At 34.5% G+C, this 24084-nt stretch overlaps 1 protein-coding gene across 1 annotated transcript in view; it reads right to left on the bottom strand.

Moving 5' to 3' along the window:
* FMN2 (formin 2) overlaps positions 1–24084 on the bottom strand; it is a 154360-nt gene that overhangs the window by 47602 nt on the left and 82674 nt on the right. Inside the window, exons 9-15 of the mRNA XM_059469064.1 lie at positions 19836–19897; positions 12327–12418; positions 12059–12188; positions 11005–11151; positions 9133–9192; positions 8830–8950; positions 44–136 (exon numbers count right to left, since the gene is read on the bottom strand). Coding sequence (XP_059325047.1) covers positions 44–136; positions 8830–8950; positions 9133–9192; positions 11005–11151; positions 12059–12188; positions 12327–12418; positions 19836–19897 — 705 coding nt within the window. The remainder of the gene's footprint in view (positions 1–43; positions 137–8829; positions 8951–9132; positions 9193–11004; positions 11152–12058; positions 12189–12326; positions 12419–19835; positions 19898–24084) is intronic.

Genomic DNA, 24084 nt, shown 5'->3' with positions numbered 1-24084 from the left:
TTTGAAATGTCATGAAAAGGTTAAGCGACGTTTCATTATTTACCTTGACTAATGAATTGCTCCATGTTGTCTTTGAAGGGCTGTAGGTGCTCTTCTAGTGATAGCTGATAAACTTTTGCTGCTTCTGTCTCACATGCTGAAATTGAAGTAACAGATTAGTTTAGGATGACACATCATAGCATGGATCTGCATACTACAAGAAAAGACACTTTAATTAATATCCAGGGAAACCGGTGGAATATGTGCCTCAAACACACTACAGGTACAAACACTAGGATAATAGAGTCAGGAACAGTCATGTTCCCAGTAAAATATTTTTATATGCAGATAATTTGTGGCCAGTGCGTGAATTTAAATAAGTGGTAGCAAAAAATTAACAAAAGTATCCAGTGGTTTTGAGGGAGAAAGACAAATTTAAAGGGCAGAATCGTATGGGAACAAAATTAAAAACTCAGATTCCAGGCTGTATTGATATACCCGCCCCCAGGTAATGGTGCCTGAATTAAATAAGGTTCAGATGTAAAACCTGCACCAAACAGCAGGAATGACCTTAATTTAGGGAGTTAAGCCAGAGGAGGCCTTGATACTTGATAAAAACACAGATGTGGTGAAGAGTTCTGCATTTTTCAAAAGCAAAAGGACTAAAGTGAAAGATTGTAAGAATACTCATTGCTCGAACTCTCTGAGAGAACTTGAACAAGAACAGCTTGCTTCTTATTGGACTAAAAACCAAGACAGAGAATCTGGAGCCTAAAGCAGCCCTGACACAACAATTATTTGTGAGTAAGGTGGTACCTTCACACTTCCAAGCTAATTTAATTTGGGTTAAGAGAAGACCCTAGACTTTATTTTGAGATGAATGTTGAGCTCCAATTACCACCATAAGGGAAATCTTTTTAGGCTATGACAAGCTCCTATCATTCAAGAAATGAATCCTCCTTGAATTCTGTCTCAGAATTTCCAGTTCAAGTGCATACATTCCAAAACATGCATTTCCTTGCTTTCTGTAATTTGTCACTAGAATATAAAGCCCCACTATTCATATAAGCCATTGCTATTCCTCATTGTAACTGAAGAATTTAGAGTGTTGATCTTGATGAAAGTAGTACAAAATACCAGTTCCCAGTATTTCTTCACAAATGAAGAAGTAAGATACTGAGTAAATGCTTGCGTCAGAAGGTATGTGAGAACACAAACAGCCTTCTAAATGTAATATTTTTTATCCTCAGCTTCAAACTCAAATACATTTATCTCCATGAAGCTGCTCAGCTAAACATCCCAAATATCAAAGGAATAGATTGGCAAAGGGAATCTGTGATGACTTTGTAACAAAGTTTTGTCTAAAGCAAACTTTGTAACAAAGTTTTGTCTAAAGCAAAAGCTTGTCTGATCATTCTTAATTGACTCAAAACCTGGTCTTATGTTCCCTATTCTCATGTTTAGTTATTCTCTCATTTTAGCAGATATATATACAATTGAAAAACTTAGGCAAAGTTAGCAAATTTTAAAAACTCCATTTGCTTCCAGCAGATTTTAAATTTTCTTATATTGAAGGAATTGAAAGGTATTCAAGGCACCACAAAAGAGACTCATATTGGCAGTCACAAAAGCCAAGCACGAGGTAGAAACTGATGTCACAAGACTGAATTGCCCAAACAGGAATAAAGATACTTTTTGTTACTTTAAAGCAAGGTGAAGGTTTCAGTATCCTCTAATCCCAAATTATGCACTTGAGACCTTCCAAAGATCTCAAATCCTAAATAGAAGTTGGCAAGGGCAGAGACACTTTTTCTCTAGATCTCTAAATCAATTTTAACCTATAAGCAATACATAAATAATGGAAAGGACCGATAGTACATCTAATTTCATCTCCTCTCAAGATCATACGCTGCAGAGAACTGTATGCAATTTTTCACAGAAGCAATCAAACCAGATTCTTGTGGGCAATTCAAACTGGTAGCTTTTTTGCCCATACATGCATATGTGTCTCAAATGCTTCTGACCTGGAAATTGATGTGATATTCTGTGCTCAAAACCAGTTTAGAGATTTAAACAAATTGCAATTTCAGCTGTATCCAGTATCTCAATAATTCATCTCATTCTCTATTTCTGTTATTTCTGTGTTAAAATACAATTAATTGCATTTTTTTTGAAGCCATTGTGTTAGCTTGCTCGTCCTATATTTTTGTTTTATTTTTATTTCAGGTCAATTTAGTAAAAACATATAAAGTTTCATTACAGCCAATATCATTTAAGAGACATCTGTAAGGAAAAGGAAAGTGACAAAACACTCCGTGCTTTGCACTAACATTTTCAGTGATTGTGGTAAGTGATGTAAAATGTGCTCAGTCTCATTATCAGAAAGAGTTATTTTACCTTTCTGAAAAGGAGAAAAAAAAACTTTTCAACATTCATACTATCTGTCTAATGCATATTTTCCAGCTGGTTCTGTTGGATACTAAATTTTAGCCCCTGGAAGCACAAATCTCTTCTAAATATAAAATATTTCTATTTGAACAAAATGAATGAGCAGATGACCAGCTGCTCCTCAGGCTTACTGCATTTTCTTTGGCAAGTATAACAATGGGCAAGAGGAGTTTTCTTTTCAAACTCCCAAAATATAAAAATTTAATGGAAAATAAAAGCAAACAAATAAAAACCCCACACTGAACACAAAAACCCCAACCTATAAAAAAATAAAAAAAGCAAGCAGACTAATGAATTATCCTGGATGAGTAATTAACAGATCCATTAAGCTGTTTTTGTTAAGTAATTCAGAAACTGCATACTTATCTACAGAAGTCTTCTAGAAGTCAGGTGGATTTTCAAAATAGTTTCAGATATTTGAGAGCATACCTTTAATTGAGACTTGCTAGACTGTGTGTATTAAAGTTTTTATGGAAGCTTTGAAATTATGTCCTTAATTTTCTAAGGTTCGGACTACCCAGGCTTCCACAGGAGATGTGGCTGTGTCCTACTTGTCCAAAACCTATAGAACAACTTTATCACGCCTTTCTCAACTTCCTCAGTGCTTTCGGGATCCCCTACAACTGCAACCTGTGACTTTAAAAGAAAGTTTAGACTTTATCTAAAGGAAACAATGCTGGCCTCATCAAAAGACACACTCTGATGAACCCAGCCACAAATACAGAAAGAGCTCTTAATTTTCTTCTATTTATTTTTTTTGGAATTGTAATGACTTACACTAAGAACTGCTGAGTCTTCAAGGGCTTCCATAGACAGCTCCTTGTTTGGAGTTTTAAGGACAGTAAAATATGACTCACAGATTGACTGAAAGCCTGGCTTTAGTTTACATCTGGTTTAGGTTTAGGAATCTGCATGTGGCATAGCTGCAGCAATTAACCCTTTCAGTGATAACAGAACAAACAGAATTTATGGATGTACAGTTGTAAATGAGTAGGCAAATGTAAAGATTTAATTTGGTTAAAATAATACCTGTTTCTGTAAAGGTAAGTGATAGAGATAACTGGAAGACTGACCCAAACCACTACTGTTACTATTATTTTGCTACTAATAACCTTCAGTGATTTGGCATTATTTTATAAAAGACTGAAGGAATTTTTTCACCAGAATATGGATCTATGGATCATAGAAAAAAAAAAAAAAGGCTCTATTTCTTAATTGGGAAATATCTTAATTCACATTTGTAGCAAAACCATTAATGGAGAATGACAAAACCACAAACATTTCAAATTCTGAATGTTTTTGATGATGCAATTCAAACTCTAAAGAATACAATTTTTTCCTCATTTCAATCCTCTCTACTCCAGCTCTGCCTTCTCTTGAAACTTGAAATACTAAATATGAAAAATATTAAATATAATAAATAATAATAAATAAATATTTTAAAAACTTTTGGGGAAATCTCTTAGGATATTTATTTCATCAAACTTTAGTTTTTTAAAAGACAGATCACCAGACTAGGCTCAAGGCCTTTTCTTAACTGGAAAATCTACAAATCCTTAGATTGTCCCTCTCCTTTAGGAGAGGACAGTCGAATTTAGAAGAGCAATCCCTTCCCTTTATTCCACCTGAAGTGGGGCCCTAAATAGATTACGACTGCTCAAGTTTGTTAATTGAAGTTGCAATTAATACCACTCTTACTTCTGATCAAGAAGTGGCATTGGAATGTTGCTAGAGTCTTGGATCCATAATCAGAACTATGATGGAACACAGTCTTGAGAATATGAAAAGATACAAGGATACATGTGTGTTGTGTGAGAGAGAGGGGCAAATAGAATGCTGCAATTTTTTTTAAGCTTTAGTCTGAAAGCATTAATATTACTTATTAAAGAACTAGCAGCGGATACAATCTTATTTTGCAAAGTAAGCCCTGCACCCCACAGATTTGACCACGAAGAGGAAAATTCCATCTCAAACTACAGCTTGACTGAACTCTCAGGGATGGGAACTCTTTCTAGGTATTGAGGATAACCTTTACTGAGGCAAGAGGAATGACTAGAAAGCCTATTGTTGTCTGAACTCTCTCAATTGCACATTGACACCATCCCAAATACAACCTTTAAAAGCCTTTTTATTGTGTAAGATGGTACTTCCAATGCTCTTATTCACACAGCAGGTGTTAAACACAAGAGCACACAACAACTCTACAACTAGCAGCTCTACAACTAGCAGGTACAAAATGAACAGGTAACTTCAGGTGACTGTAAGAAGCACTGAAAAAAATAGGGAAAATGTATTTTTCCAAGATACTCTGGGGCTTTTCTTGGAACATACTTTTAAAATACAAAGTGTTCTGCAAATGCTTAACACTTTATAAACATTCTCAGTCACATTTATTCCAAATCAGGGAAATGTACTGGGCCACACAGCCTAGCTTCTTTTGGATGGAGAATTTTCAATGAGTTGTAAACACTCAGAATAAGAAAAGAAAGCATCAAAAATAATGTTTAATTATGATAATTATTGCTTGTAGTCAGTTTCCAATCAAATATATTAAATATGACATTATGACATATAAACAAGTACTGAATTCAACTCAATTTCATAGCAATCTGCATTTCATTGTACTATTAATCTCTTCTCCTAGTCACATTTACTTTTGGCCTGACATTGTTTCTAATTCCCTTTTAGCTGAGCTTCAGTGAAAGTTTTGCAATAAGTGACAAGTGATGAATTAGTTTCTGATTAGCAAGAATAAACTTAATGTTGTAAGGCTAGAATGCTAATGTGTAGCCAAAGAATAGTTTCTAAACATTTTTAACTTGCTATAATTCTATAACTCTCAATGCCATTCTAGTGTTCTAGTTCTTTCCTAAACCAAATACATCTGGAAGAATTTCATCCACATCCATTGTGGATTTGGGCCACAAATCCAACATTTTCCTAAACAAAAATTTAACCTCAGGGCAAAGAGGGTTAGAATCATGATTAATTTACTACATGCTTTTCCACATCTTTCTGCTTTACCTGGAGCACTCTGAAGTGTCTAGAAAAACATACTGGTACTAATAGTTATATAACAGAGGTCCTAATCAGTGAGTGTCACACACTGCTCCTGTGACCCTGGCTGCCCAATTTTCTTTACATGGTGAGTTGATTTAAGTCATGTGGCAAGTGCTAAAGTTTCTTCTGTGGAATGACATAGGAACAGAAGTCATTGCTTGGCATGACTGCATCAAGGAACATTGCTGACAGCCAGGAGAGATCAAAAGCAGATCAAGTTGCTTAACAAGCTATATGTCACTGAAGTCAAAAAGGATAAAGTGGGAATCCTGGAGAGCTGTGAAATCTAGGAGCAACAGATGGAGCCAAACTCACTTGATTTGTTAGTAAGAGGATCTACTTGTTCTTTGGTCTTCTGTCTTACAAAAAAAAAAAAAAAATCCGGTATATAAGTGCTATCCTTTGGATCTGTATTATTTAAAAAACTGAAATTTCTATTCATCTTGGAACAGGCAAATGGCATGCTTCTAAAACTCCTTGGGATTTGCAATTTTAATCTGAAATACTAGAGGTGATTTTCTTTTCCAAAGTTTTACAAACTGCCAAGGCATAGAGTTCATAAACACTTGAAAATGGACAATAGCCTTGATAGTCAAAAGGGAAGAAAGCACAGAAGTTTGAATGAGACCTTTTTCTTTTTAAACAGTCAGCATAATTCTAATACAAACATAAACCCAAACTCCAAACTGCAAAAGAACACGTTAGCAAAATAATTTTACAGAAGCATGAAGATTATTTATATCTGCCTGTCTCTGTGTATACTACTGACATCTTTAGATGGAAAAAACAGTGCAGTACTAAAACGAACTGCTATTGTTACAGCTATTAAACTTTTTTTTTAATAATAACTGTCCTCTACTTTATGGGTATTCTGTTGAGTATTTTTAATTAAATTTACCTTTGAATAATGATCATGGAATGTTTTCTAAGACAGCGATAGTGTATCTGCAGAAGACTTTTTTCTGGGTGAATCAATATCTCCTTCCCACATTGCAATAAGCATGATCTCACTGCATGGTTTTCAGTGTATTTGAAACTAACATTAAACTGTTAGTGCCTGCATCAGTATCTACAAGTTGCAGTTTCTCCGTAACAAAGAACAAATTAAACACCCACCCTCACCAAATGGTGAAATCCACTCACAAAATCTGCCATCTAATTCCTGATGAATGTAAGTCCAAGGCTACAGTCCACATCACAGTATAAAATTCTAATGTATTCTGGGCACTTATTTCTATGCCTCTAAAGTCAGTGTTTCCTAGGAATAATCAGTAGTCATTTAATCACACTGACTTCAAAAGAATAAGTTAATATTTAGAATTTTGTCAGAATTTTCTCACCATCATACAACCCTCTTCCTGTTCAGACATTTGATAAGGCCCTTTCTAGCTCTAGTAACTCAAGACTCCACATGTTCATTAGTAAATCTGGTAGTGTACTTAAAGTAAATGAAGAGAAAAATAGCCCCTTGGAAGTAATTTGACACATTCTGGTAAAACTTGTACTCTATTTATAAATTACTGTAATTGAGACAGGTTATTCTATCTCACTGAAATCATCACAACAAGCAATCAGAACACAGAATTTTTAGTGTATTACTAAATTTTACTACTACTGCTCTTGTGGTCATGAAATCTTTTAAGACAAATGGTTTTTAATTTGTCTTGTCACTTTTCTTTGAAAAAGAAAGTCAACACAAAGCATTTTGCATATCTGGAGACTATTAAGAAGTCATCACTGATATTTAAGTCTGGTGTTGAAACTGTCACTTCATATTCAGGATAGGATGAAGCTGCTGGCGCTGTCCCCAAAAATGTTTGTACCAAATGCAATAGAGAAAGAGCAATGGTGCTTGTAGCTATTCTTCAGTTTCATTAACTGCAAAACAGACTGACAAGAGTCAGTCTTACAATACAAACCCTTGAGCCTAAGGGTTGGATTGTAAGCACAGAAAGAATTCAACTGCAATCTGAAGGCAGATTGAAGCATGTAATTTCCATTTTTACAGAACCCCTGCTTTGATCACTACACAATGTGGATTTATTCCACAAGAGATTTATGTCTTTGTGCAAATTTCAATTTTGATGTGAAAATATTCAACCATGTGAAAATATTCACCAAAAACATTTTTGGTGAATTTGCGAGGAAATGTGTATTTATTTACATGCACCTGAATTCAAGTATCTTTTTGAAATAAGACCTAAGTATCCTTCTTCTACACGTGCCAGTTTAGATGTCAGCTCTGAGATTATCTAGAAGTTGCAAGAAGTTTTCATTACTGAATTCTGAGACTTTTTCCCCCTAGGCAGGTCAGGAGCAGTAAATGGATGATACTACTGTTCATTCCTCAGTGTCACCCTGAATGACTTTGATACAACTTTAAATACTAAAAATACTAAATACTTTAAATACTCAAAATATTTTAAATAATTTTTAAAATATCCAAACAGAAAGTTTCATAGCAGCAAGAAGAGAAGGTCAGATACCATTTGGTAACCATGTTATGTTTTTGTTGTAATAGAAAACCTCCCATTCTAGGTCATCCAGGGATTAATGGATTACCAAACCATTCCTAGGTCTCTAGAGGAATGGCATTTAAAAGCAGCAAGGCAACAGTAATATCACTCCTTGATTTGCATTTCTCCCTCAAAGATTTAGCACAGTAACATAACTGACCAGTTTAGCAGAGATTTTTTGCAGTAATATTGAAGATTATGGATGATTTGTGCAAACTACACTTACTTAAGAAATTCAGTATTTAGATCCCCATGTTAATAAGAAATATATGATAACTATTCCTCATTAAAGTCTACCAAATATATCTTAAACTTGTTGAATTCACTTAAAGAAAACATTTCATAAGAGGAGAAAAAATACTTCCTTTGCATATTACTGTTCAGTAAAATCCAGATATTTCAAGGGTCTTGAACAATTTCATACATATTATTTTATCTGCTAGATAGTATTTAAACCTGGTTATAAACTTTTTTTTATCATGGACATGATCCAACAATTTCCAACGCTTTTTATGGTCAAAGATTTGAAATCAGCTTACACAAAAGGAAAACTAAATTAGTTTTTTAGTTTGGTTTTGAAACAGAAGATTTAACCTAACTGTTTTGATGCTGTTTAATTTAAAAACCTTCTTCAGGTTATCTACACAATTATGGAATATGGCATAAATAGTCATAGAAAAGCAAATTAAAGAGGCAAACTACTAATTGAAAAGTTAAAAATACACAACTATTTTTACAGTAACATCTAAATTCTCAAAATGATACAAACAAGAATAGAAGAGATATAATGGTAACATAAAATTAGCTTTTAATCTAGGTTCTGTACCTCGCAAATCTTTCTTCATTTTGCGGAGATCTTTTTGAAAATCATCAAACTTCAGTTGTGAAGCCTGGAAGAGATCTTGTGGATCCGGAAGAGGAAAGATGCATTGTTCCCTTCCAGCATCCTGATGAATAAACAAATGAACAGTTACCTAGTGCTCATTACTTTTGTTCTATACTAAAATATATAACTGAAATCCCAGGGAATATTTATACATATTTCTGCATCTCACTAACAGAAGAGCAAATTTAGTAAGATGGGCTGCTTAATCAGAATTTAACAGAGTTAATTTTAATTTTCACTCACCTCATCAAAATTACGCAAATAATATGAGACAATGTACGATAGAAGACTTCTGCTGTTGTCCTGTATAGAAGAGGATAGAGTTTGCTGTGTTACTGAAACTCACAGAAAAAAAAATCAGAAAAAATAATTCTGATAAATGAAATATTTAGTGTATAAAAAACACTTTGTTGGTTTGGTCCCTTCATTAAAAAAAAACAAAACAAAACAAAAATTGAAACATACAAAAAAAACACCCAAACCAATAAGAAGCACAGTATTGCTTCTAATTACAAAAACAAACCACACCCTGCAGTTCCATTTAATCATTAAATAAAATGAAGAAAGAGAAAACACTCATGTAACACACTCCTCATATTTTTAATTCTATCTGATTGCAAATCAAACCCTTACATTCTGAAATTTCCCAAGAAGGAAAAGAGAAATTGTTTCTGGGTTCATGCATATACAAGTTCGTTTGCAACACTACAACTATAACCAAAGCATAGTTAAATGAAACAAAGAAAGTTTTATAAAAATGGAATTTGGGGGGCTGGGGAGAGCATTGGGGGTTGAGGGAGCTTTTTAATTGCTTCTCCTCTGTAAGCTCTCTAATGAAACTTCAGCAAAAAAATCTTCCATTTGAAGAGGATTTCTGACAGAATTAAATTTTTAGATATTTTCAGAAAAGGATTTTTTAAGAACTTTCCTGACTGATCAGTCGCAAATGAACTGAAAATATATCTTCCAACTGAAAGCTTAATAGTCATAACATTTCCAGCAAATTACGTACTGAAGTCTTGAGTTACCAAACTAAATTTAGTGTGCCTAAATTTCCTACTGATCAGAGCTCTAAAACTGGTGATATATTGGGTTTAGAGTCAATTTGAAGTAAGCTGTTCACTGCTCCCATGGTTTACCAAAGAAACCAGAATGAAAGAAGGAAATTCCTCCATCCATTTAAAAAGGCAAATGGCTGACATGCTCTCTCAACTCAGGGTTAAAGCTCTGCTCACATCACCTAAACCAGCAGCTAATATGTATGTTTAGTGAGGGACCAAGAATGGAAACCAACACTTTTTTTCTGCCATTTGCAGAATTGAAGATCTTGACAGTGACTCGCCAGACAGATGTAGCAACAAATTTTAAGGCTCAAGAGTTATTGCTATAATCTGTCACATGCAGATAAGGTTTTTCATTAGCCATAGAAACTCTAAGATTGTTTCCTTGTAAACAAAGCAGGTATTTGAATGCAACCCCAAAATGATTAAATGAAGACAAAAAGTGCTGGTAACACACAAATTACAGTTTTGCACTGAGCAAGAAAAAACACTATTTATCATTGTCTCTACTGAGATTACTACACTAGACAGATCTTGAATCAAGAAGTCCTTTACTCAGGTGACTACATGTTCCATTGTCAAATACAAACTCTGTAATCATGGTGTACATAAAGAATGAATCTTGGGTTATCACAAATGCTCTGGATGCCTATCCAATAATTTTTAGGAGTGGTATTTTTCCCCTCACAAATATTTTGAATCAGCATGGAACTCCTTCCACTTCCGTAATAAACTTTTAACAGTAAGATCATAGTATTGCTTCTAATTACAAGAAAAGTTGAAAGGATGAAGTGTACTGAAAACCAAATTTACATCAAACTAAGAATTAAAACAATTTTAAGTATTTTTGTTTGTACAGTAGTGAAAAGAGATGGTTAATTTTTATAATTCTACAGAAATGCATCCAACTCTAGAAGTGTGATCAGGTAAGCACAGTAGCAAAAGAAGTCCCTTCTACATTCCTTCATAAGCTTCACACAATTCACTCAGAAACAAAGTTATTTTCAGAGATTTTAACCTTCTCAGGCCTTCAGGAAGTCTTGAATCAACTTACACTGCTCTTGACATCTTTCAGTTTTGGCAGAATATCTAGTCCAAACCCATCAGCTTGTCCTCGTGTCCTGTTTCCACCATTCATGTAATTCCCAAAGGCAAGAACCAAACCAAGAACCCGCATAACTCCTGATTCATTCTTCAATGTCTAAAATACAGAGAAAAAAATTCTGTTCAAAGTCCAATAAATATTTATGGTTAATGAACAGATTTGTTGATGTTGTGTTTAGAAATAATACTTGCACAAAGACTCAGATAAAGGAAGTTACCTTCTACTGCAACATGCAGAAGTAGAACAATGTTAATATGTAATTTTATATATATGGAGAATATTATCTCAAAAATGGATACTTAGAAAAAATAACAGAAAATCTGTACAGTATTACCAGTCATGACCTGTTAAGAAAAACAAAATAGCAATCCTTAACTGATACTGACATTGTGAATGACATATTTAATTTCACAGAAAATTCATCAACAAGTTAATAAAACACCGAGGTTTAACAATTAAAAACATTAAATAAAAGATATTACATAGTAAACCGTAAAACAGTTGAAATGGTTCTAAGTTATTAAAATACTGATGAAACCTGCATTTTAAAGCTATGTATTTGTTTTTTATGGGACTGCAAAATTTCAGTAATCTCTTCTGACTAGATATAACATTGCTATCTCTAGATATCAGAGATATTACTAAGTTGCACATTTCTCAACCAACACAATGTTAGCTAAACTGGCATTCCTTTGAAAAAGACTGATAATGGTGACTGTGAAAAGAGAAGATTTTGCTTTAACAAAAGGAGAGGGTGCATGGTTTTCCAGAGACTGATACACACTGATGGCAAAAGCATTATATAATTTATTAGCAAAAGCTAATCTTAAAATTCACTTTGATGTTAAAGTACAATCATAAAATGTGCAATTCTGCTATCCTTCAGATTTTAAATATTTGAAATACCTAAGTAAATAAAGTGAAAACTTTTGAAATATGAGTAAAGTCTAAAAAGATTAAAAATCAGAAATTTAGATCTGTTTTTTCACAGAGCACAACCTACCTCACACAGTTTCTGTAACAATTCAAGTTTGCGACGGATTGAACCAATGCTTTCTGAAAACGTTGACTGGAACAGGATGCAAAACACACGTTCTGAAAAGTTGGGAATCAGTGAGAGTTCATAGAGGAACCTGAAGAAGTGATTAAAAAAAATTATTTGAGTCACTGTCAGCAGGTACAGACTTTGGGGGGTTTTTTATACATATTTTACTACAGAAGTGAAAGTTTTCTAAGTGAGCAAAACTGCTCTATCATAAATATGTTCTTACTGTTCTGGCTTATCCAAAGACTTGGCATTTTCTTTTTCCTTGGATGCCTTGCTATGCTTTTCTATTTTTTCAAGTTCATCTGATTGTGCTCTCTGGAATAAAGGAAAAAAAAAAAAAAAAAGATAAAAAATGGTTTTGACTGGTCAAACAACAGACAGAAATTTGCCCTTGTAACAAAAATCAAATTCATAGATTTTTCGTTCTAGCATCCGCTTATGGTAAAAACCATAGGAGTCCATAAAGTATGAAGTCCACAAAGTTTAACTATAAAAAGATCTGATGGAGAATAGAGTATCTTGCAAATAATAATATTGACTACTAGCAGTCTGCAAAGTATTGACTCATTCAATGCACTGAGACAATGATCTTAATTCCCAATTCCTCTTCTTTGCTCATTTACGAGATGTTTGAATTGAAGGACTCAAGAGGAGAGTTATATTTCTCTTCACAAATTTGTTGGGTTACATTTGAATGTGATCTGATCTTTAAATATATATTTTAATAATACATTTTCTTAAATAAATGAAAACAGGTTTTTTTACTGCAATTTAAATTTTCTTTGGGATTTGAAAAAACACTTAGGAAAAAACCCATATTTATAATGGAACTATCATACATATAATACATGAGAACTACTGCATAATTCTTTGAAGTAAAATTAATTTCATTTTTATCTTAATAAGAAAAAAAAAAAAAAGAGTAGATATAAACTGCCTAGCTTCTTGAAGAACTCTGTGGCACACTGTGAAGTCTCTTCTTCAATATTCCAATCAATAGAAACTGAGCCTCACCATTTTTTTTTTCAGTGCTCCAAGCTATGGTAAAATTTTTTTTACAAACAGTAGTACTGAAAAATGGAATGGCATGGAAAAGAAAAAAAGTGAAAAGAAAATTTCTCCTTCTGACCCTTTTTTTGACAATCATAGCAGTTTCCAAGAGAGATCCAAAACATTAATCTGCCCAAGAGTTAAAAAAAAGTGTATCTACCTTTATTCCTTTAAGAAAAATTACACTCATTTTTTAACCTTCTCCACCACAGAACTTGAAGACAACAGTAAAAAATTATATTCTAATCATTCAGATAATGGCAAAGTGTAAGAAATGCTGCACCTGCATTCTCTCTTGAATGCTTTTGCAGAATTAGAAGAAGAGCTGTTTAAAATCATTATGACTACTCCATCAGGAACCTGAAACCAGAAATTGGAGTTTGGACACTTTTTCTGAAATTGTTGAACATCTTCCCATGTGAAAAGGGTGAAAATACTGATGTGAAGTAAAAAGATGAAGAGATTGAAGAGTCATATAGCAAAATCCCTTCAGAGTGTCTCTTAATACTTCAAGAAGCCTGCAAATAATGCAGTCACCTGTCTATAATGTCACATATCCTAGTATTTAGTCAGCCTTTCTGTGGATGCCCTTCAAAGGTCATCTCTAAAGTGGTCCCATCTTATATATTAAATACTTCAACAGATAGCAAATATATATTTTTTGTCCAGCAATAAACTTTTTTCTGGACACTAAGAGATTAAATTTGTGGCAGTACCTGTACCAAAGATTAATAGAATAGCTGAGGATTGAAAGGACCCCTGGAGACTGTCTAGGTGAACACTGACAAAAACCAGAGGCAGCTCGAGAAGCTTGCTCAGTATCACATCCTGCCAGGTTTTGAATATCTCCAGGGATGGAGACCTGATGCCTTCTCTAGGCAGCCTGTTCTAGTGCTTCAAACTCAGGAGGCCCTCTATGTCTTGTCCTTAAGTCAGGCATCCCTGAGTCTTGATATGTGCTCTTTAGTCCCCCTCCCCAGTGAGGTATTTGTTTGTACATACTGGTAAGATTCCTCTGAGCTTTCTCTTTTCCAGACTGAGCAACCCCAGCTGTCTCCCAGCCTCTCCTTGAACAACACTTCTCCAAGTCTTTAACCATCATTGCTGCTCTCTGCTAGCCTTGCTCCAATGTGTCACTGCCTCTTGCCCTGGAGAGGCCACACCTGCACACAGCATCCTAAATGTGGTCCCACTAGTGCTGAGCATGTCACTTCCCTTGACCTGTTTGGGCCTCCCTTTATCTGCTTGTTTATATGTCATCAGACCTTTCTCAGTTAACAAGGGCTAGGCTGAGGCTTGTTTACCAGTTTTTAATTTTAGAATACTGGCAGTGGCCATTCATAACACTCAGTTACACGAATTCCCTATTCCAGTTTTACTTCAGTGTGGGGAAAGAAACTTGGGAATTCATCCTCCAAAGACACTTTTCTGCATGAAGTCAAGGCAGATATAGGATCTGTGAATACAATTACTGTAGCAATTGTTTCTTGTACAATGCTATCCTGAGAAGAAGGTTTCCAAGATACTAGGATCAGAAAATTTAATCAATTTTTAATCCTATTTTAGAAGACTTTTCCAGGACAAGGGCTAGAAAAAGACAACTAACTGCAGAAGTATTAACTTAAATATTGCATGTGCTGTTGTGGAGAAGGCTTGGGTTTGGTTTTGTGTTAAAAATGCCAATGTAAATGGGACATGTCCACACTTAATCTAGAACACTCTTACCCAGGTGAGAGTTAAAAGAAAAGAAAGTTTCCATCACTTCTCAAATCAGTAAGACCTCTCTTGGGAACAGGTGAAATCTACAGATTTTAGAAGCTGGAAGGATGCCAAGAGAGGTAGCATCGTTCCAGTGGTCACGTCATCAGAGCCACAGAGCTCTAGGTGTGCAAATGACATGACTGTAGGAGGAGCTATTTTATTTATTCAACTTGTATTTCAAAAACTTCATGTAGTCAATTTACACTTTTTTTACACTAAGTTTTTGAAAAAAAGCCCAGCTTTTTGTAAAAGTAAACTAGTTCTCATGCTAACAAATTAAATTAATGTCCATTATTTCTGGTCACTCTTTAAATTATCTTCTCTCCTGTTAAACTGAAGGAAAATCACTTAACATTTTTTTCATAACAGTTAAAGAGAAGTAAGTATTTTAGCATGGAGCATAAACCTAAATGGTTATTTGCAAATATTTTAGAATAAATACTCAGAGTTCTCTCTCTCACAGCCTTCTACACATCTTATCACAGCAATCTATCACATACATGAATGTTCAAGCACTTGATGCTTCTCCACCAAATCCCACGGGCAAAGGTTAGGCAGACTCCCTATTCCTTATTTAAGCCATTATTCTCAGGTTGTGTATGCAAACAAGTAACAACTGTCAGAGATACAAAGGCTAAGCATGATCCACTCATGGGCAGGCCAGAGCAAAACTCAAGAGAGAAAGTTTACACCCTCCACCAAAATCAAGAAGCTGAAGTATCCAGCCCAAGTTCAGACTCAAATTGGAATTTCAAGTCACTAATTAGGGCTCAGTTATCCAGACTTGTGATCAATGGTACTTTAAATTCTGACAGAAAAGGAATACTGTGTCTATTGCACAGGTATTATCAAAAATAATTTCTCAGAATTTTACCAGATTTCTTTATTATTAATGCCTATTTTTTCTCCAATTTACAGATGGATAATTTTTAAAAAAGCTTTTATATTGCCTTCCAAATGTGTGTCAAGAGAGAACACATTCAATAAATACTTATCATAAAAGTCATTAACCTAATTGCATTAGCATCTCTTTGAATGTTACTGCTCTTTTTTTCCTTGATTTTTTGCTAGATATAGATATATATAGCATCAAAAGTGGAAAAAATAATATAATGTACTAGAATTTGATATTAACTATATCTAAAATCAGACAGCAAAAATCTGAATTAAATTACTGCAAAAATATTCTTCTTCAGTTTAATTCTTTTCCCATTTTCTTCCAGAGTATGAATTTAGCCAGTATTTGCTCTTACCAAAGTTCATAAGGGCCCTTTTTCCATCTCACAACATAAATCTCATACATATCCTGGTTCGCTTTTTCTTTCCTTACAACAGAAGCCTAGCTCTGAGTTTAGGTCATTTCAAACATATGAAATTTTATTTTTTTGCAAACTTCACTTTAAAAGTTTGTGTTCTATCTTTCAAAAACAATAAGTGAGTTGTCTAAGGAATTTTGTCAATAGCAAATGAAACAAGGATATACAGAGATACCCTGGTTAATAATAAATACCATATTCTTTTCAAGCTGGATCATCAGAACTCAGTATAGTTATAGTTTGTAAGTACAGTTTGGCTTTGCCAAAAAAAAAAGACATCCCATTGTAATTGCTAGTTTAAAATAAGAAAAAAAATCACAAGAAATAATAGAGGAGAAAGTTTGAATCTTAAGGGCAGAGAAGTGTGATGCACTTCAGACTTGTGGATGCCCTTTCTCCCCAGCAAAGGCATTTTGAGGTTTTTGAAAGCATCGACTTAAGTCTTTTAAAGATAAAGACAATATGGGCAATTTACTGGGAGCCTAATTATGAAAATATGCATGTTTCTTTCATGATGGAAAAAGGGCAAAATGAAAGATGAGAAATTATTCTATAGCATTTTTAATCCACCTTTATACAACTGTTTCCATGACATAGCAAAGACACAAGCAGAAGCAGACATTCCTCGTTTCAGTGACGCTTAAGCTACAACCCCAGCTGCTAAGAGGCAATCTGTTTCAAAGTAAACATTCACTGATTTGCCAGGTGCTACATTTCTCATCAGAACCAATATGTCCTAACACCACACAGCAACTGGAATGTTTACCTGCCTTCTCTCTCTCTAATTATAGCTATCACCTGATTTCATTGTTATTAGAGAATTTGGAAAAGCACATTTACATGCAGTTTTATACAAAGATTCTCCCATTAAACTGTCTAGATACAAATACATAACTAATTATCAACATGTATTTAAACAACTCTTCACAAAGCAAGCTACACAACCACACCTAAGAGCTATTTGACTGTACAGTACAATGCTGCACTAACACAGTCTTTCTCACTTAATACAATTCAACTTAATAATATTAAATAAATTATTGAGGGCTTGGATCTTTGGTGGGGTGTGGGCTTCTTAGTTTATAAAAAAGTCACTAAGATATAGACAATATCTTTGTGGTTTAACAGAAGTTTAATTCCTCAGTAAACAGGAATTGAACCCTCGGGACTGTGGCTTTTGAAATTAGGGTGTGTTTAGGTTTGGAGACTGCCCAAATTTCATTCACATTTAAGAAGGGAAAGCACTATGCCAGACACATGCAATCAGAAAAAATGGTTACGTTCTGAAGGAAGAACTGTAAAATAAATGCTCCCATATGTTCCATACAGATCAAATAGAAAGACTGAGAACTAGTACAGTGGTATTGAAATATCCAGCAAAAAAAATTCTCAATCCATAAAAAAAAACCCTAAGAACTAAAAATTAAGTCAATGGCTAAGAAGTAAATGCTGCAAAGTTATTCCCACTTACAACACAGGATGAGATTGAGAAATAAGGGAGGAATCAAACATGCCAGGCTCTCTGGTACCACCCATTACTTACAACAGTTATTGAACAATACTGCTATAATTAGTCAAGCTAGAAAGGGAAGAAAATGCAAGGTCTGAAGTGTTTTGACAGAGGGCTGAAAGGAAAAAAAGAAAACAGAAGTCAACTAAAAAGAAAGCTTCTTTCAAGACAGAGTTTCATCAAAAAGAAGATCCAGGATTAAAATTCAGGTCCCCTTATAAAATCCTACCCAAGTAATATGAGGGCTTTTCTTGTAATCTGTTTGGTTTTTGGTTGTGGTTTTGGGTTTTTTTTTTTTCTGTTTTCCACCCAAGCAAATATAATAAAATTGGACTGGTCTGTTTTCTATTCCAAGCAAAGAGATATATTAGACAGTGGAAAACTTGATTCTTTCCTGAGATTTACACATGGTATTTTCCTTGATCAGGACATTTCCTAGAAATCTTCTGTAATAAGTGAAGGTAATTAAAAAATGCACACAATGTCATTTGGTTATTTCAATGAACCGCAAATTTGCAAATAATCCATTATATTAAGATTCCGAAGTATATTAGAGATGACATTAAGTAAAAATTTAAAAAGTTTTAGTTCATTATCAACATAAGAGGAATATATTTTAAAACTGAAATGAAAAAAACACAACTTGTTCACAATAAGAAAGAGAAGAATGCAAAAACTGATTATGACTGCAGTATGTATTCCATACTTCCCACAAGAAAATCTCTCACATTCACACACATGTAACTTATAAAATTAATTCAAATTTTTTGCCTGCTAAAAACTGCATGGCATGGAATATATATGCACTGTGTAAGGAAGCAGATTAAAAGTAATTTAAAATAAAATACCATCGGCCAAAACAAAAATGTTGTGGAGCAAAGAAGCAAAGAGTTCATAAAGATTTGGAATGTTTTTAGAAGAGGTTTTTCTTTTGACCATTATCTTCTGGGCAGTGTTGGTTAACCTGGTTCTTCAGGAATGAATAGCAAAAGTCCTTTCTAGCTCTCATCAGACTTTTGGTTTCTTTCTGTTTTATTTAGCTCCTCAGTTTTTCTGTAAAGTGGACTAGAGCTTACTATCTCTCTTTTTGCACGCCGAAGTGGATTATTTAGGGGGACTTCATAAACCATCAAATCATTCCAAAGCAGGGGGCTAAAAGCTAAAGTCTAAAAACCAAATATCTGAAAGGTGTAAAATTAATTAACATTCTCAAAACCACGAGGGAAGTTAAGGATCTCGTACAATAACATACACTGGCCTTCAACGCTATTCTGTGGCTCACAGCTTTACATCTTGTATTTCAAAGTTCTTTGGAGGGCAAAGAGAAAGCCTCCTCACTCTTTCAAGAGGTGCCTAGCCAGACCTCCACACATCCAGGCACTGCACTCACAGACAGGGCAATGTTCACTGGCCCCAGGTGAAGGCAGAAATACACTTCTAAGATGCAACATTTTGAATTTTTTACTTTACAGGCTTTGTCAAGTTTTAGAACATGCTTGAGCATACTCTGAATCCCTGACTTTACATACCTTAAGGTTAAATCTCTCTGATTATTACTACCAGATATTTATGAAGCCCCGGAAGTTTATACTACTTTTTAATACACCATCTTAGAGAAATTCTTTTCCTTTCAAAGAATTAAAACTATTTTGGAGCAATTCCTGAAGCAAGAATAATTAAATGCTCCAGTTCCATAAAGAGAATAACTTCTGTTATCAAAACTTTTTTTCAGTTGAGCAGGATTTTTATATTAGTGAAATTACAAAGTGAATTCAAAGGTGTGGAGTGTAAGGTATGGTTCTATTGATCAAAGACTGCCACACCCAAGAAGCAAAAAAAGGAGCAAAATTAACATCTGTTTAGTCATTTAGAAGTTGATCATGTTACTCATGTAGAAATACATGCACTTCATAAAACACTCAATGGGAATAAATGCAATTAAAATACTTGGTATTTTCATTGCTTTTGGGGAAAATAAAGTCACGTCAAAATAGGACTTCTACAGGCCTTCTGAATATTATTGATGCCAAGTAAAAATACCTTCACATGGACATACAGTATTCCTACATTTTATGGACTTCCTCTGACTACTCACATTCTCATAGAGGGCTTGCAGCGTCTCTAGATCAACCACAGAGTTGTCCAAGTTCACAACAGCTATGAAAAAGAGAAAAGAAAAAAGAGTTAGTTGTTCAGGATGATAATCCAGCTGTGAAAGAAAGCTGGTCGCAATACTCAGCAACAGTTTTTTATGACCTACTGGTCATACAGCTTAAGGTTTTAACTTTATTAATGCCTTGAATAGCGCAGTATAGTATGGCTAGAAACCTGGCAGAGTCAGGTGTCGAGTGTTAAAGAATTCATCTCCCTCCCCCCATACACATAAACATGATCCCACAAGTATGGCCATAGTCAGAGATCAGAGATAAGCTTTACATCAGACTTTCATGGTCCAGCTGAAAGCATTATAAAAATTTGTAAATCTGCACCACAGCCACACACACAACAAAGCTCATTCCTGTCGCTGGTTGACTTCAGTCTTAAACTCATTAATCCATAAGTCAGCCAGTTAACTTCAAAACACCTGACAAGGGTCAAGTCTTCTATGCACTAAGCCAACACATTTAGTACGGATACAAAATATGCCTTTCCTGTTCCCAACCAATTCTGGTGCCACACACACACTGTATTTTTTTTCAGTATCAAAAAACCCCAGTGGAACAGCTCAAATACAGTGATTTCTATCTACCTAACTTGGATTAAAAAAAAAAATTCATTTAGAGGTACACTCATTTAGAAATGGAACCCTGACTCCCCACTTGTTATAGAAACATTTCACAAGGCACAGGAAATATTTGCGCAAACTACTGAAAATACGTTCTCAGCTAATACAAAGATTTATTTTTCAAATGGTGCTTTTCAGCATTCCTCTTACATGGTTTTGCAAACACAGTGACCATTCATTTAAAAGCTATATAAATCCAGTTTTCCTCATCTATATCTTGAAATTTAGAATATTGCATTAGAATATATGTGATGGCACACATATTTTTGTGTGTTTGTGTGTGTGGTGTGTGTATGTGCACTTGCACAATAAGCTGAATAATTCCCTAAGTGAGATTAACCTAGAAATTGCAACATTGCTCAGAGCTAGAGACCCAGCAACAAGTTAATTTTTGTCCCATAAATCCATGTCCTTAATAGTCACAGAGAAATTCTGTATACACTTAAAGACTACAGAATATAATTCAAACTCATGTGTTTCTGATTGCCATCTAGAGATAGCACTCTGAGTCTGGCACTTATCATGTTTCCCCTTTCCAGGCCTGAGACATAGTTTTAGTTGCAGTTTAAGAAAATTATAAACAAAAAAGTGTTGACCATGATTAAACTAAGCAGGTCACACTGTATCTCTAAGCAGAGCACAAAGCTAACTTTTAGGATTAAACCAAAAATAATTTTAAAATTCTTTACTTTTTCAGGAATAATGTGGGTTTTTTTTCTATTTTTCCCTTACTAGAAAGCAATGTAGCAGCCTATGTAACAGTTAACCGTTCAGGAAGCAACATGTTTTTTGTTTTCTTTTGGGGTAGGGGGCACATGCAAAAATCTGCTACTAATTATTTGGGGTATTTTTAAACTTCCCTCCCTCATCCAAGTGTAATAATTGCTGCAACAGAGACTTAAAGATGTCCTCTACACAGGGCATGGTATGATACATTATATTTAATAAACCCCTGTTGCTCAATCAGACTATCTGTATGCCTCAAAATGCACCAAATTTGCCTCGTAGAACTGGACACTAAAATTAGCACACAAATAGAAACTGGGTTGAGATAGGTTTGAGAGCCCTACTTTAAGAAAACACTAACATCAAAGGCTACATACAAACAGCTTTATTAAAACCAGGATATACTATGAAACTCAGTTTATACTATCTAACATTTCAGCACTTTTATGCTTATGCAATGTTTTCATATATGGACACACTTGCAACCCTTGAACTATTTATTTGGAGTTGTGGCTGTCTTCTCCCTACTCCACCCCCCTTTCCTTCCAGAGACTGTTCACTCCTGAGCTAAGAAATTCAACATAAGTTCCTGCCCTGACTTTTGCTCAATGTTAAGATCACCCACGGATTACTCAGGGAGCAATAGAACACTTTTGTTTGAATGCTTGCAGGAGATAAGAGAACGCCTGGCAAACACAATGGTGCCAGGTCTGTGTACTTTCAACAAAACAGGTATGCAGAAGAGTGTACATACTTCAGGGAGCTGCTTAAAACAAATCAGTCTGAGACAAGGACATGGAGAAGTTAGATCCTAGGATATATCCTTCAAGTCTCTGCCTCCAAAGAGAAATATATTTCTATATGTTTCATCTAAACCTGCATATGTTCATAAGTAGCACTCCAACATCTCACTAGGATTTTTCCATGTACACCTTAGGTATGCTCCCCATACTCTGAGGAGTGAGGATATGAGCTTCTGTTCTTAGGCAAACCAGCATCATTGCCAAACAGAACGTAATAGCTGACAAAATAAATCAGAACAATTGCATATTTAATTCCATTATCTAGGCAATTTGAACTGGAAAAAAAAACAATGATGTCTCCTTATGCAGCCAAGCTTACTAGTTAAACATGCCCCCTACAATCAGCATGACTACACAAACATCTAACCAAAGGATTCCATATGTGGTGGCAACAGAATGATAAAACGCAGACAAAGATTAATTTCCTCATATGAAAATATTTTTAGCCATGCTGCAGCTCCAGTATACTTTGATGCAAACAACTGGAGAAGGGTTTGTGTTAGTCTTGCAGACGGTAGATATTCTCACCCATGTCATTGGTTTAGAAAGTGATTTTTTCTTTTTTCAAAGCTGACATTGAATTTTCTGGCCTTGACTACTATAAAAGTGAAGAATATCTATTGGCTTTTGCTCTAAAAGAAAGAACTTTAATCACATCAGATCCAGAAATTTAGTCCTTACTGTCAAGATCTCACAGTTTTGTTATTTTCTTGCATTCCTACTACCAATGCTGCCAATTAAACCACTTTAAAGCCCTAAAACTGTAAAATCATTTGATCCATATATATAATTATGTATATATACAAATACATAGACATAATTAAATCAAATTTGAACCAAGTATGTGCAGATGCCCACAGAAAAAAATTAACGGAATTACAAACCAACAATTTCTTTCTTCTATTTAAGCAAGCCAGGGTAAACAGATGACTACAAAAAATCCACCCAGTAAAATGAGGGGCTGGGGATCAATCAGAAATGATTAGCTGATACTATAAAGAACAGAGAAGAAGAAATTTCAAAGTATTTATAACCAAATTAAACGGTTTGGGGAACTCTTGCTGCTCCTCAGCTTTCCTGATATTTTCACTGTTTTCATTATAATCTACATGGAAATTCTAAACTGGTATATTTGTGAAGAAATTATATCTTATTATCTAATGGCAGAATATGAAAATTTTAGCAGAATGGAACAATTTTCTTTCCACTCTGTATTTTTATTATATAAATTGAATTAGAATATATATATATATGTATACAATCTCACATTAGAAAAGCCAATTTAGATATTAGATTGAAGCTGGAAAGACAAAAGAAAAATGCAAGCAGAGAGAGAAAGATTTACTATTTTTATTAATATCAAGTGATTTGCAAGTGTAGAAGTTATGTCCCCTGACAGGAGGATATGTGGCTTGTAAAAAAATGAGATTAGGGCACGTGATCATATTCAGAGGCATGTTTGAACTGAAAACTGATGGACCTTCTTCCATATACACAGAAGACAAAACAGAGACACAGTTTTAAAAAAAACAAAAAAAAAAAAAAAAAAAACAAAAAAAACCAACCACCCCAAAATAAACCAACAGAAAGCAAAATACAAAAAATAAACCAAACAATAAATTATCAGAACCCTCAAGTCTTCAGGGCAAGATAGTAATGAAGCCAACAAGAAGATCAAACTTCTTGCCAGCAAATATGATTCTGAAGAGGAAATGTATGAGAAAACACCATCAGCAGAAAGCTGCAGTGTACTTTTAGGAAGACCATAAAAGAAAGTTGCTGTACTTTTTCCTTTGTTAGACAGACCACTGCTGTTGATATTCATATATCTAGGAGCACACGATCTACCAGTTGCCACTAAACCAAAGCCAATAGACAATGCAGAAACAGCTAACCTACCTAAATTGGTGAATTTAGATTCATACCTATGGCTATGAATCTAAATCCACCAATAGTACCACTCACATAAGCTGTTAGAAAAAAGAGAACTTCTTACAGCTACCCAGTCTTTGGAAACCTTATTTTGTTCG

This window comes from Ammospiza nelsoni, chromosome 3 (assembly GCF_027579445.1).
Source record: "Ammospiza nelsoni isolate bAmmNel1 chromosome 3, bAmmNel1.pri, whole genome shotgun sequence".
Taxonomy (NCBI): Eukaryota; Metazoa; Chordata; class Aves; order Passeriformes; family Passerellidae; genus Ammospiza; species Ammospiza nelsoni.
Note: the sequence above shows the minus strand (reverse complement) of the source record. Positions and strands in the feature narration are given on the sequence as shown.